The 15,051-nt window shown below is 40.6% G+C and overlaps 2 protein-coding genes across 3 annotated transcripts; one reads left to right on the top strand and one right to left on the bottom strand.

Annotated features, from left to right (window-relative positions):
- Nucleotides 1-655: 655 nt before the first annotated feature.
- Nucleotides 656-10,152, bottom strand: ipo8 (importin 8). 2 transcript variants are annotated; one of them, XM_079454432.1, is made up of 25 exons: nt 9,940-10,152; nt 9,017-9,098; nt 8,778-8,934; nt 8,547-8,705; nt 8,292-8,448; nt 8,068-8,157; nt 7,857-7,951; nt 7,636-7,720; nt 7,371-7,505; nt 7,194-7,293; nt 6,963-7,039; nt 6,573-6,689; nt 6,360-6,449; nt 5,508-5,673; nt 5,253-5,413; nt 5,028-5,153; nt 4,503-4,569; nt 4,124-4,249; nt 3,803-3,900; nt 3,611-3,706; nt 3,259-3,479; nt 2,811-3,016; nt 1,821-2,048; nt 1,572-1,701; nt 656-1,492 (listed from the first exon to the last, which is right to left on the bottom strand). In XM_079454432.1, coding segments are annotated over exons 1-25 (3,054 nt in total). In that variant the 5' UTR covers nt 10,024-10,152; the 3' UTR covers nt 656-1,491. The 2 variants fall into 2 exon arrangements, with proteins under 2 accessions (XP_079310558.1, XP_079310557.1); XM_079454431.1 differs by having other exon boundaries at nt 807-1,492; nt 4,494-4,569.
- Nucleotides 10,153-10,513: 361 nt separating this feature from the next.
- Nucleotides 10,514-14,628, top strand: kics2 (KICSTOR subunit 2). The gene is made up of 3 exons (XM_079455266.1): nt 10,514-11,036; nt 11,742-12,030; nt 13,363-14,628. Exons 1-3 carry the CDS (start codon nt 10,808-10,810, stop codon nt 14,180-14,182), a joined length of 1,338 nt encoding a protein of 445 aa, XP_079311392.1. The 5' UTR covers nt 10,514-10,807; the 3' UTR covers nt 14,183-14,628.
- Nucleotides 14,629-15,051: the final 423 nt, after the last annotated feature.

The raw sequence follows: 15,051 nt of genomic DNA, 5'->3' as shown, positions 1-15,051 counted from the left end.
ACTTTTATCACCTTTCAAATCCTTTGTTAATATTGGATAATCCATATTAACGCACAGAGATCCTGCAGCTTCAACACAGGAAATCAATAAAGAAATATGGGATATTTCACACAATGATTTCAATGCTTGACCGTGACATAAGCTTGAGGTTCCATGCTGGACCGTTAAGAAGCAAATTAATCTGGGATCAGACGTACTAATGGAACACGATGAAAGGGACAATGAATCATTATGATAAATTTACATTTAAAGATGCACTGGTGGGGCAACATCTGGCTAAACATGATTTTATGCATGAAATGTTAAAATAGGGGTGGGGGCCTTTTTAAATGGATCTGGTGGCGCTCCCTGTGGTCAAATCACTCTTGCAACAAGATGTGAATTTCAATTAATGCTAATGGTGACGAGTTTTGCATTGTGACATTATTTTACATTATACATTTAGCAGACGCTTTTTTTTTTCCTGACAATCAAATAAGCCAGACCAAAAAAGAATAAAATGTATAAAATATAGCAATAATAATATTTATATCATATTATTACACATTATTATTATGATCATTTATTATTATTATAGCTACTATTATTATTATAATATAATCACACAACACTATAAATATAATAATTTATATAAAAATATATTTTTCAATTGTAAAGTACATTATAAAAAACAGCATAGTGTTAATTGTACTCAATTCGGTTTAGGCTGACGGAAAAACAAAGAAATGTAAAAGAAAAGAAAATGGTGCTTAAATGGTCACGAAATTGCTGTCACAATGCAAAAAAATAAAAAAATAAACCACTGTGCAAATCCACACAAATAACACAAGTACAATTAGTGTTACATTTTTTTTTATCACTTAAGTTAATTCTGAAAATGTACTGTTACAAAAACATCCCTCTTGAAACATACAAACATTTGACAAATATAAACACCATCCTTCTTACATCTGGCCAGTGCACATTTCATCTGTTTGTGGAGTAAGATCCCTAAAATTCTCTGACCATCACTGTAAACCACTCCCCCAATCTGTGTGTCTCTTACTCTCTGTCTGAAGCTGAGCCTTCATCTGTCTGTCTGAATCCTGACCCGTCTTACCTCACTGCCTCAGTCGAGTTTGTCACTCATTCATTGCAACTGCAGTAGAGATTGAAAGAGAAAAACAGAATAACGTCCATGTACTTAACACACACACACACAATCTGTACAAATGTGCGGACAAACACACACAGCTCCAGGGAAGTGGGTGACCTAGAGTAACCTCATCGACCTCGAAAGGACAACACAAGGGACAAGATGCCTTGGTATTCCTTGGATAGTCTCGGTTCTGAAGAGCTTGCTGTGGTTTCGCCGACCCTTGGCTCCGCGTTGTCTCTCGTATCTAGAGTTCAGGGTGGACTGTTTCCATGTCTGAACAGTTCTTGGCTAAGTCCTTAAAAGATCCAAACTCAAAGCGTCGGCTCTCCCTGTCTCGGAATAACTAGGTCTCTTCTGAGAGGGAATGAGGGTAATGTTGAATTACTTCAGAAATCATCAGAGTAAGAAAATTGACTAGCACACACATACTCACCACAGCCCTTTGACTCCTGCACTTCTCCTCTGCTGACAGATGTTGTAGATCTCCTGCAGTTGATTCTTCTGGTCTTCACTTAGCGAGGATGTGAGTGACTGATACCAACTTGCATCTGAACTTTGAACACCTGCCGCAGAAGATTTAACTCCTACTTATTAGCAAACATTAAGTATTGTTTTTACCTAGTTTAACAAGCATAACATCAGTGAATCTATATCACATAGAAATCAAAGAATGCGTGCATACGGAGTAGAGACGCTGTAAAAAACTGGTATTCATCCTCTCCGTTGTCATAGTCCAGTGGCGTACTGTATTCCTCTAATGGTGTCCCTTCAAGAGGGTCATCATCCCAGTACTCTTCATCATCGTCGTCTTCATCTTCATCATCCTCATTGTCATTCCCAGTGGGCATGCAGGATGATTGGAGGGGCATTGATTTCTCTCCAACCTCATCCTCGTCGCTGGGAATCTCCTCTGCAAAACAGATTCAGATTCATGTATCTGTAAACAGTGAGCGAGAGGAATCGAATTTGAATCTTATATAATCTGTAGAATGATCTGCCCGCTGCTACAAGATCAGCAGATTCTGAAGCCATCTTCTCTCCGTCAGCACCTGGACTCGCTAAAGCAAAGGTCAATTCTAAATATAGATACTTACTTTCTGTGCACCTCGTACTACTTCACACACCAGTGAAAAAACCCAACAGTCAGATATTGATCTTAAAGGTGTGTTGTGAATAAGTGTAGATTTGAATTTGTGTGTTTGGGTTCTGAAGTCCTATTTCGGGTTCGGAATGATGCTAAACAAACACGTGCCAGTTCTTCCTCAATCTGCCGTGTCTCCAGGGCCCTGGAATTGCGATATAATCAGTTCTCATTCATCCGTAAAACACGAAGGACCAACCTGAAGATATATGGGCCAGAAATAGTACGTCCTGTGCAAGATTAGTGTACCTATGCACTATTTATGTGGATAAACATTTACATAGAACTGTCCCACAATGCACTGTGTCTGCTGTCTGTACTCTCACAGTGCATCTCTTGATGTTACTACATTCGCCGTTATGTAATATCTGCGGTATACTGAGGTTACAGTTTTATGTCTAAAAATGGTTATGTAAAATTAGCAACTGAACCTGCAAGGGAGATGTAATTTCATTCACACATATACTGAACATGGCTGAAGCGCAATAAAAGTTGATTTGATTTGATATGCCCACTTCCCCAATTTCTCACCGTTTTCATCTTCCTCTGAGCCTTGAGCTCTGGAGAGCGGCTCTGGCTTGTTGAGGACTCGGGAGGCGTAGATATGTTTTAAGCCCAGGAAGAGGAGGAGGACGGAGGGGATGATCTGCCCTGCAACCTCCTCTAGTGCAGGGGGACGGCTGGGCAGCTCCATCAGAACGCTGAGGCCAATGATGCACATCTTACGGTCGTGTAGTCTGCGGGAAAGATAACAAAAATCTTTGAAAATCATTGAAATTATGAAAACATTCACTGACAAATTAATAGTGGCCATGTCATCCAAGATGTTTACCGAAAAGACATTAAGGTTTTTGATGAAACATTGCAGGATTTTCAAAGGGCACCGAAACTGTAACTTTGACCGTTTAGAGTGCATTGAAGTTCACTATATGGAGAAAAACCCTGAAATGTCATCTTCGGAAATTTCAAACACACTCACCCTAAGAAAAACTCGGTGTCGTTCATCCATTGGTTGATAAACTGTGCTGTGATTGGCTCAGGGCTGTGGGGGAAGCGGATGTTCTCCAATGTGTGTATCAGCAGGGTGGGGTTATAGTAGAGAGCGGCGATTACCACCTGAAGACACATGGTGCGCAACTCGCTGGACTTCACACCACGCGTTAGCCGCTCCAACACTGCCTCCACGAACAGAGGAATACACTAAAATACACAAGCATAAACATGATGTTACATTACTGGGTTAACCTGATATATCTTATTTAAAACTGCACAAAATAAAACCTTGATGCACTCATTCCACACAATATAACAAAAACACACACAAATCTGACCTGGTCAATACCACGTCCACGGCATTGTAAAATAATGACCTCTAGAAGTTTGGCAGCATGGCATTCTGTGTCTTCTCCAGCATCACTTGTTAGGACCTGGGTGTGGCACAATTTATATTTGTTTACAAATTTCAAGCATTTAAGTCTAGGAATCAAAAGCTTTTTTCCAAGAACACATGTAAGGAAACAAACCTTTTTGCACATAGTGTAAATGACCTCAAGGTACTTGGGATTCGACAGCAGCATATTTGTGTCTACGGTAACGTAATTGTGCAAGAGAGGCATCATATCTACATAAACAGGGTAATACATCACATCATTAACAGAGCAGTCAATGCAGCCGGACTCATTTTTAAATGATGAAAGCAGGTTTGTACATCCATCAATCTAATGACTTTGTCAACATAGTTCATAGGATGATTTAGAGGTAAAGGCCGAGCCTAATACAAAATCCAGGCTTGGCTTTTGGCTCTGTTTCAATGACAGGAATGATGTTTGATGTGCGTTCGAGACCTGAGAAGTAGTCAAAGCAGTCGTGCTGGAAGACGTCGTAAAGCACCCCCAACAGCTGCCACATTTGAGGCGAGATGGACTGACAAGTGAGTCCGAAGAGCAACGACAAGATCTCCTCATAAAACTCTGAGAGAGAGGAAGAGATATATGTGAGCACACGCAGAATTATGTTTTACCAATTAATCATTTGTTTGCGATGTTAATATACATTTTGAACTAAAGCGCCCCCATGTGGTTGTATATTGTAAATAAGTATTGACATCCCATTACAAACATGAAAAAAACCCTTAGATAGTTTTGTCATTGCAAAAAGCTTGAGATTGATGAGTTTGAAAAAACAATTTTTTTTATATTGTGTCCTAACACACACCTGCCATACCTATGATGGGTTTCTGCAGAACAAGCCCGATGACCTGCAGACAAATCCCCTCCAGCTGCTGTGTGATCTAACACAAACCAAAACAGAATGTTCACTGATGTTTTCAAACACACCAAGCAAGATGTTATTAAACAAAACAGAATATTTGTAAACAGCGATTCACACCGAGTCAGGTTTCACAACAAAAAAATATAACAGCAAAACAAAACACAGCAAAAACAAAACAAAGCCAAGCACAAAACAAGCAAGGTGTTGGACGTATTCTGCATGCATATCCATACCGACAAAATCATTATAGTTACATATTTAAGACTCCTCAAAGGAGTAGTTCACATTAAAATAAACCCCTATTTATTTTCCATAGTAGAAAATATGACTATGGAAAGTCAATGGGGGCTTATTTCTAAGTGAACAACTGAACTCCTTTAAGATGCAAGCATGGTTTCACTTTAAATTTTAGTTTTGATTACTTTTCCCTGCAAAACTTTAGACTTGGCTTGAGTAGGTCTTGAGCAGTGTCCAAACCTCTTTATGATCCTCCATGACTGTAAGAATAGTGTCTATGGTGCTAAGAATACCGAGAGCCATCACAGTCTTATCTTCACTTTCCTCGTATTCTTCGCTCTGGAGAACCTTGCTGAAGATCTCTGCCTGCATCACACAATGCAAATTGAACAAAATCATCTTCAGAACCAAGTTCTATGACTTAACATGTGATAAACAATAGCTTAATAACATTATTCACAGTACCAGGTTCTGCGTCATGTCCACCGCTATCATGGCCACCTCCTGGTTGTATTCACAGATCATCTTCTGGATGACGCTGGTGAGGTCGTCGTTTTCTGTTTCTTTGATGACGTGGAGTAATTCTTGCATGACGGGTCTCACAAAGGGTCGGATATAGACCTTAGCTTCAACCACATACAGTTTAATTCAACCTATGTAACTCATTACATTATACGAGTCAGGTGAAAATAGATTTGACCTGTCTGCTTATGTTCTGACCTTGTTCCTGATTGCTCACAAGTGTCTGTAATGCAATAGCTGCCTCCACTTTGACAGGCATCTCTTTATCGTCCACCAGGTTCTGCTTGACCAACTCCACGGCGTTCCTCAGGACCAGCACATTGTGGAACTTGAGAGGGCTGAACGAGTGCAGCACCCAGCACGACTGCAGACGGACCATCAATTGCCCACAATTATGTCTCCATGGAAACCAATGCAGCATTGTAAAATAAATTGTATTCCCCCGTATCCGTAATATGAATATTGTGTCAGCACTCAGGCACCCCTATGCCACTTTGAAACTAAATGTCACATAATGACGATGTCAGGTATGATGTAATTGATGCCAAACGCTTCTTTTCCAGAGAACACAAAAGAAGATATTTTGAAGAAAATTGTTAACAGCCCACCACACACTTGCATTGGCTACAGTAGAAATGCATAGGGGGCTGTGCAGTTCTGTTTCAAAATGTCTTCTTTCGAGTTCTGCAGAAGAAAGAAAGTCATACAGCTTTGAAATAACAAGAGGCGAGTAAATGATGACAGAATTAAAATTTAAAGGTGTACTACTCCTTTAAGAACATTTAAGCAATCAACCGCCTGCATTATTGTACGGCTACAGAATATAGTGCACAAGACAATGATCCACTATTCTGATCATATCATTCTTCAAAACATCCTTTGTTTACCGAAGGAAGAAAATCACACAGATGTGCGACAAAACGAGGGTGGGTGAATAATACAGAATCTTCATTTTGGTTTCATTCTTACGCTCTGTCTTGCAAATACTAGGAAAAAGCCCCTGTGCATCATTATCACGTGCATTAACACAGTCTAGACTCACACACTTACCCTGGCTCTTAAATATCCCAGATTAGAGTTCAGCAGAGGAAAAACATAGTTTTGTAACATGAGCTCCATCTGGTCCCTGTACAACCGCTTCTACAAAGACACAAAACACACAAAATCAATACACCTTGAATGAGCTGCATGTTGATTCGGATAAAAGCGTCTGCCCAATGCACAAATGTGATCACACCTTAGATTTTGATAATTAAATCTCACCTTGAGTAGGGGCTGAGCCAAGGCACCTATGACATGCAGTGCCCCATCCTTCCTGCGGGGGTCAGCGTTGGGGTCCATGAGAATCTGATGACAAAACTCCATCATCTGCGGCAAGACCTAAAAAACACCAGGGAAGGTTTAAAAACTCAGAACTAAAGTAATGTAAAAAAAGTACAAAAATACAGCACAGTTCTTTTACAAACCATTTGCTCCAAAACACAAAAAAACTAACTAAAAAGCACTTGTGAAAACCACATGATCCAAACAGATCGGACAATGGGAGTCTGAAGGAAAACTGAAGGAAGTTCTCGGAAGCTGCTTTCAAATAAAAACTAAAGAAATCTAAGAACATAAATATAAACAATAGCTCTGGTGTGAAGATACACGTACCTCTTTCCTTTTCCTGGCTGCTTTGCACAATAGAGTCTGAGCGGCCGTGGCAGGGAAAACATGATCATCATATATATCTACAGAGACACAGGTAAGCAGCCAATCGGATTATATGACTATATGAATTAATTCTAAAGAGATAAAAAAACTGCAGGCTTTATTTGATATAACTTAATATATATAAAGTATATTAACTCTACAGGGGAAATATTAACATTAAAGCGCACTGACTGAATTTCATGCGAATATACTCGTAAGGATCTTCCTGCCATAGTCTTTCATCTTCATCTTTATAGCACATGAGAGGAAACACCACCTCCTGTGTTATAGTCTACAGAGAAAGAGAGATATTAAGCTTTCTGAAAGACATAATTTATATGAAATCCTTTTGCTTCACTTTCTTCTCACCTGCATGTGCGGTTTCATGTGTTTCCATGTAACTGAATGCGAGATGCCATGTGTCATGTATCTCAATGTCTGCTGGAGAACCCGAGGACTGACGTACTGCTTCTGTCTGTGCTGATCGATCACTTTTAACAACACCTGCAATAACACCAATATCATTTAAATTAGAAATATGTCTTTACAAAAACATGAATACATTGGCATGCGCACCTGATGTCATCACTGTACCATGATACCACTAAAGTATGCTTTGGTAAGCGGTTCATACCTGCTGAATCCCTACAGCGTAAGTTTTCAAGAAAAAGTCAGCAAACTCAAAATATTCCTTTGTGACATTTCCTGGACTCCCGTATCTGAAACAAGAAAGTCATTTTAACTGTACTGTGTGTACGTGATGAGTCCGTTTTGAAATGTATAGAAGTATTTACTCGTTGTGAAATTTCTCTTTGTATAAACAAATGAGGTTTGTGTCTCGGTGTGCTCACCGACCTCTCAAACGTTCTTGTGATGATGTGCAAAGCCCATTTCTTGCACTTCCACCAGATCAGCTCAGGTCGATCATCCTCGTCGACTTCAAGAGTCTCCTTTAAATCATTCGACAGACAGAGAGAGAGAGAGAGAGCGAGAGAGAGAATTATGTTTTCTCATAGAGAATGATGCTTTATAATGAAAGCTGACACTAAATGATCAACAAACTTACCGCTGGGACATCACGGTCAACAACTGACCTAAGTATCTCCATCCAGTGAGTCATGACTGTGTTATTGAGCAGCTGTAGAGGGAGGGAATACTGCAGACAAAGACACCCAGTTCTACGCATTTATCTCAACACCTTTTTTGAATGCATTTACTTTATGGTTCAGCTTAGTAGAAAAATCAATGTATGAATTTACGACAGTGTTTTTGTCGCGTACAAGCACACACCTGCACAAGTGCATGGAAGATCTTCAGGATTTGTTTCTGGATGAGCACTGAGAGGAAAGTAGCGTCGGACAGGAGCTGTGTGATGATCTGCTGGATCCGTGGCAGAAAGATCTGCATCGCAGCCAAAAGGGGGTCCCGCTCCTCTGCCTTCCTAAACCTGACCACCATAGATCCAGATCAAGTAAACCAAAATCAGTAGTTAAACATCATGTCAATTTGAAACCCCTTAAGGTGACAAACTTTGCAGTCACTTACTCGTAAGTTTTGACGAGTTGGTAGAGGGCGAGCAGACTGCCGTACCAGCTTCCACTATTTTGTGACTGCAGATATAAGTTGATCTTGTCCACCACACCCGTCCACCGCCCGGGAAAATCATGCTTTATTATGGCACGCAAGCATACCGTCAACTGAGCCCTAGCAAGCAAACGGCAAAGTCAGTTTGGCATCTTACCACTCGCAGTTATCAAACAAACAACACTGACTCACCTCACGGACTCCGGACAGCGAATAATGGCCTCCACCATATTTTCTCGAATCTGGCCACGGTCATTCTCATGGATATTGAAGGGAAAGACCACCTCCCCCAACATGGGCTCTCGGTCCTGCCAGTACTGGCTCACCATGTTCTTCAGGTAGATGGCAGCTGTGGATAGGAAGCGATGTCATCAACTTTCATCCAACCATAGTGCAGCAAACATTCTACTCACAGGTACAGTGTCTCTTACCTGCCTGTCGCACAGGGAACTCCACCTGGTCTGAAACAATGATCTGCAGCAAAGTAGGGGCGAAGTTGATGATCTTGTAGGACTGAAAGAGACACATGGGAATTTGATATATCGGGCGACAGAAAGCTACAATCACTGAATTATCAATCTGCAATCCTGCCTGATTTTTGCAGATTCATGTGTTTTCAGTCTCAGCCAACTGGTTTTGCATCAAACGATGACCCGAGATAGTATCTAAAGTGTTTGTAAAGAATTTTCCTTCAAATCTGGTAAATTGCCATAAGAACTGAATGGAAATTAACAATTACAAAAAAGCAAACGGACAAACATACAATTTATATAAACGAAACAAACCCAGCAGATCACAGATCTGATCAGTTGCTTTGCACGAAGCAGCAACTTTACATAGAGGGCTTTGTATTTGCTGTTGGAAGTGAGGATTGCATAGAATTGCATCATTGGTCTGATTCACATGGAACAGAACCAGGAAACAATGAAAAAGGTCCTAACAACCCGTATCACAGAATAACATGAGACCTGGTGGATGCATATATCATCTGCAATAGTACCACATCATTAACCGTAATATTATTTAGTCGAGTTATTTTTCTGTTGAATTCAAAATGTAAAAAAAAATGTGTGCATTTTGCCAAGGGGGACAATCGTGTGTGTCTGCATCCCAACCCATCTGCATTCTCTATTGTTGCACAGTGATCCCATTGATTTACAAGCAAAATCACTAGTTTGTAAACCACATTTGATAAATCATATAAAACAACAGAACTGTGATCAATATTTTAAGCCTTATTTAGTATTGTTCTGCCTTGTGCATTAAGGTCATCCTATAGCAAAGGCATTAAAAACATATCTGGTCTCATCTGTACTTCAAAGAAACAACAAACTTCTTTAGATGGATGACTGACCTGGTTGAGTTCATTCTCAGCCGCTACTCTTAGATTGGGATCTATGGTGCCCTTTAAAGCCTGTATGATGCGATTGGGATCCATGAGGCCCGATGCGATAGATTAATCTGATAAAACTTTCGACTATCGGACAAATACACCAGCACGGACGATTATATGTGTCGGATCTCACAGGCAGCCCACAGCCCTTCCCCAGTTTGCCGACAACCGACTGTCATCGTCGCAAAGAACGACTACAGAACAACCGAGTCCTTACAGAATAAAGGTCTTTGACATATTAGATACAAATGACAAATAACTTACAATAATTTCCTTACTAAACAGAATAATTAAATTTCGTAAGATTTTGGAGATGTTTAAAAAGAGGTCTTAGGTAAATTGTATAAATCATGGTATTTAAATGAAGATATAGCCTACTAAGATTGATAAAATAAAACAAATGGTAAAAATGAGGTAAATTGATATTTTGGCAACTGTAACAATATGACAAAACGCTCAAATAATCCTGTAAAATGTATTTAAGTTAATATCATTATCTTACTATAAATATATCTGCACATTTGAGTATTTGTACATACGCGTTCTAGATATAAGAGTCCCTTTCGGCTTGCCGTAGTATTGACACTGTCGCGTCATGGTGGCACTGAGAGCGCTAAACATGTACTTTTAACTTCAAAAAACGACCTTTATGAATTTATTTGCATGATTTATTTTCCACTCCCAAGCCTCCAATACACCACCAACCGACCCGAACACCCATAAATAGTCTTAATGGACAACTAAACAGAGAGATCGCATGAATGTGCTGCAGCTGTCAGCGATTTTCACGTCTGTCCGGATCGGACCGCGCTGATCGTTCACTTGAATCATGTCTGAAGAAGAACTCCGACCGGTTCCGAAAGAGCGAGCCGTCCTGGAAAGTTTCTTCACCCAGCTCGGGACTTTCTGGTTTGACAGGGCGAAGGATTATGTGGAGAAAGAGAAGGACAGCAGTAAGAGCGCAGGGGCCATATGGGCGTCATTACTGGCGGCTCTCGCTCACCTGGCAGCTGCGGAGAAAGCTTACCACAATATGACTTTTCTCGGACAGAAACTAGGTATGAGACATGCGTGTTTAACTTCTACAGCCTGTAATAACAGTATTTAAGGTAACGTTACATGATCACAACAGTGGGTTTATTGTGTGATATTAGATAATATCGCAGTACTCTTTGTTTAGGTTGTCTTGATATTGGGTTTGTTTACCTCGTGTCGTACATTTTCAGTAATTCACTTTTTAAACCATCTCAAAACTATGCGAAGACAGAGTGATTTCAATACAGCAGATGGCGCCACTTGGCATAACGCACCTCCTTCTGTACCGTTGGTTTACTATTAAAGTGATAGAAAATTGTCATCATTTACTCCTATATACATGTGTTTGTTCTGTTAAACACAAAGATATTTGTAAGAATGTTAGCAATGTTCAGTTATGTGCCATAGTAGGACCAAAAAATGTTCTGTTGAACACAAAGTGAGATATTTTGAGTACTTTAGGAACACAAACAGGTCTGGGGCACCTTTGACCACCATACCAATGATGTCACAGAATTGAAAATCGCTAACATCCTTCCAAATGTCTTACGTCGTGTTTAACAGAACAGATACATTTATACAAGCTAGACATGACATGAAAGTGAGCAAGTGATGACAGAATGTTAATTTTTGGGTGAGCTATCACTTTAAGGCTAAACATTAGAAAGAGCCTTTTCGAACTGATTTGTCATTTCATATTCATGTCTGTGTTGTGGTGCAACCTGCAGGTGGCCAGTCATTCTTCAGTCGGAAGGATTCCTTCAGGTCTATTTATACATCTTTGCACAATGAACTGAAGAAGGTGGTCTCCGTGGGTCGCCACACACCCGGGGGATCCACTCTTAACCTGGAGGATTTGCTGTCCCATTTATCCGAGCAGCTGTGTCATTTCACACAGGCCAGGATGGAGATCGCCGACTTCTATGAGAAGTTGCATTCGTTGGGCAGCCAGAAGACGGTCAACTCTGAGGAGCTTGTGAGCACCCTGGAGACCATTTTGCAGAAGTACAGTTCCAGGTGGGCTCTGTGTTACAGCTCAGATTTCAAAGATCGAGTTTATTTGGTATTTAAATTGTTGAAATGGTTAAAGAATCTGACCAAAAAATTAGTTTTGTGTTTGTAAAATAGAGGGTGTTTTGCTATCGCACCAGGTTGAGCCTCTTCCTCTTCTGCATTGAATGACAGCATTGGTTATAAGATGATGCTCATCAATGTTATCGTAGATCTTTATTTGTACTCCTCTTATTTCTTTCCACAATTAGAAAGTTACTGATATATCTAGTCTCACGTAGAAGTCTCATTTAAATTATATGTGGGGGAAAAATGACCTGAAGTGCATCTATCTAATCTGACATAGGCTACGTTAAACATTTCACATGCTCTCGTATTCATTTTAGCAGGAAGGCAAATGAGATGTACGAACAAGCTGAATGTGAGCTTTAAATATGTTTAATGATGTCTGAAGCTCAGAGCTTCCCTACTGGGTGCTCAAGGTGAATTCTGCACTTTGCCAAAAGAGACGATGAACGCTAGAGAGGGAGAGCTAGAAAAGATGGATGATTCACTCAGAGGGAGAGAGAGCTAGAAAGATTGAAGCCAAACGTTGAGTCATCTCAGAAGTAGTGGAGACAAGAACTGATCAATGATTCTGTCATCCAAACGCTTTGATGCAGAGATTTACCCTTGACCTTGAACATCAGCAGATGTTATTTGCTTTTATTAGACATGTAAATACAAACAAGTTTTCCAAACACTACTTTCTTTGTTCAGCAAAACAGATGCCGAAGCTCTTGACAAGAATGGATGGATCAAAAATGCTTCTTAATGGTTTAAATACAGTATAGTCTGCACATTAAGCAAGGACTGGATCAGAACAGCTCCACAAAGTTAACTTTTTCCTTCTGTCAGGCATTATTTTTCTCTCTCTCTCTGTCATCTGTCTCATCCTACCATTCTCTCTGTCTGGCTGCCTGCTAAGACATGTAATTAATGATCAGTCAGGGGTGAAGAATTTTCCCGCTGCTGCTGAATGCAGGAGATGTAATGAGCTCAATGCGGCCCTGCAGTATCATCGTCTCCAGCATTAATGGGCAAAAAGAAGAAGCGGCTTCTCTCGCTCACAAAAAACAGAAAGCACAGATTGCAGGATTACATAGACGTTGATTATCATCCAACAACTCACATTAAAATCGTATAAAGTGGCATATCCTCTCATGTCCATTTGGTCTTCCTGTAGTTCAACTGGTAGAACATTGCGTTAGTAACACAAAGGTCATGGGTACACTGATCAAAGGTATGCCTTGAATGCACTTTGGATAATTTAAATGTAAATGTCATTCTGTGCTGCAGATTCCACCATCCCATCCTGAGCCGTCTAGAAAGCAGCTTTCAAGTAGAAGTGGATGTTCTGACGCAGCTGTTGCGATGCCAGGAGCAAATCTCAGGGTGGCATTTCCTGCCGTCTCTTTTGAACCTCCACGGCGCCCATTCCAAACTGCAGACCTGGGGTCAGGTGTTCGAACGCCAACGCGAGACCAGGAAACACCTGTTCGGAGGTCAATCCCAAAAGGCCGTGCAGCCCCCACATCTCTACTTGTGGCTGCAGCGTCTGCAGGCGCTACTCCTGGCAAAGTTTAGCTTTTACTTCCACGAGGCGCTCAACCGCCAGACGTCGCAGTCCGAAATGAAAGCCATGACGGCGCGCACCTCCCCTGATTACTTTGGGAAGATCTCCGCATTTATCCGCAAACACGACGCTTTCAACGTCTCCTTGATCTTTGATAATCAAGGATCAGAAAGCTTTCAGGGACACGGGTACCACCATCCACACTCATACCGTGAAGCCCCCAAAGGCGTGGACCAGTTCCCAGCCGTGGTGTCACTTCCTGGCGGAGAGAGACCGGTTACACACTGGCCTAATGTTATCATGATCATGAGCGACCGCTCAACAGACCTCAACACTCTGGATAAGGTGGTCCATTTCTATGACGATAAAGTCCAAAGTACCTACTTTCTTACGCGACCTGAACCCCACTTCACTATAGTGGTGATCTTTGATGGAAAGAAATCAGAGAGAGACTCTTACATTGTGGCATTCCTGCAGGAACTAACAGGATCGCTAAGAAACTCCAAACCGTTCACAACACTTAAACCAGGCTCCAAGGGCTGAACTGTCGCTCACACTTTCAGTTGTTTGAAGAAACCGCACGTTTTAGTGACTTTCTAGTTAAACACTCTTTGTGGACATTAAATGTTCTCGGAATAGGTCCAAAAGAGTCATGAGACCAACCATTTCAGACCAAAGACAAATATCAGATGTTTTTTTCAATATGTGCTCTTCTGATGGTTAAAATAGCATTTTCTGGGGGACCTAAAAGGGAACTGTTGGCAAGAATGTCTCTTTTTATTGATAGTTTACCATGTGCAACATTTTAATTGCTTTGATTTTATCCATTTCTCTAACTATTGTAAAGTTGAAGTGCTTACTAAAATAAAGTTCTCAATTCTGTAATGTATCATAATTGCAGGCAAAAAGTATTTTTTCAACATAAAGCATATTTTTACCTCAACTTCATCTGCCAAGTGATGGGAACTCATCACGTGCACTTCTCACGCAACTGCAAACAGCTCTCGAGTAAACCGCAAAACCACCCTCGACTCTTCCTAAATGTTTTAACAGCAAGAACCAAGGTTATTATTAGTACAGTCTCGGCGCTTCAGACTATTCAATGGTCATGTGAGTTTTGAATTATTTAATAGACAATGCTTTACCCACCGTGCAGTTTAGCAAAATATCCACTTGACATATTCTGGGCCAGGACCACTTAGACAGGAATTGATTGACATCTAAATTTGGTTTATTGCCCCATAAAGGATAGGTAAATCTAAAAATAAAACATTTAAAGCGATATAAAAAATATCAGTCACAGCAAAAACGGAAAGAGGAAACCACACATAATATACCGTTAGTCATTTATATGCACAGCAATGTTAAATATGGCAGGTCTTTAAATAAACTGTGTGAGACTGGTTGTGACA

The sequence above is a fragment of the Barbatula barbatula genome (assembly GCF_947034865.1).
Source record: "Barbatula barbatula genome assembly, chromosome: 4".
NCBI lineage: Eukaryota > Metazoa > Chordata > Actinopteri > Cypriniformes > Nemacheilidae > Barbatula > Barbatula barbatula.
Note: the sequence above shows the minus strand (reverse complement) of the source record. Positions and strands in the feature narration are given on the sequence as shown.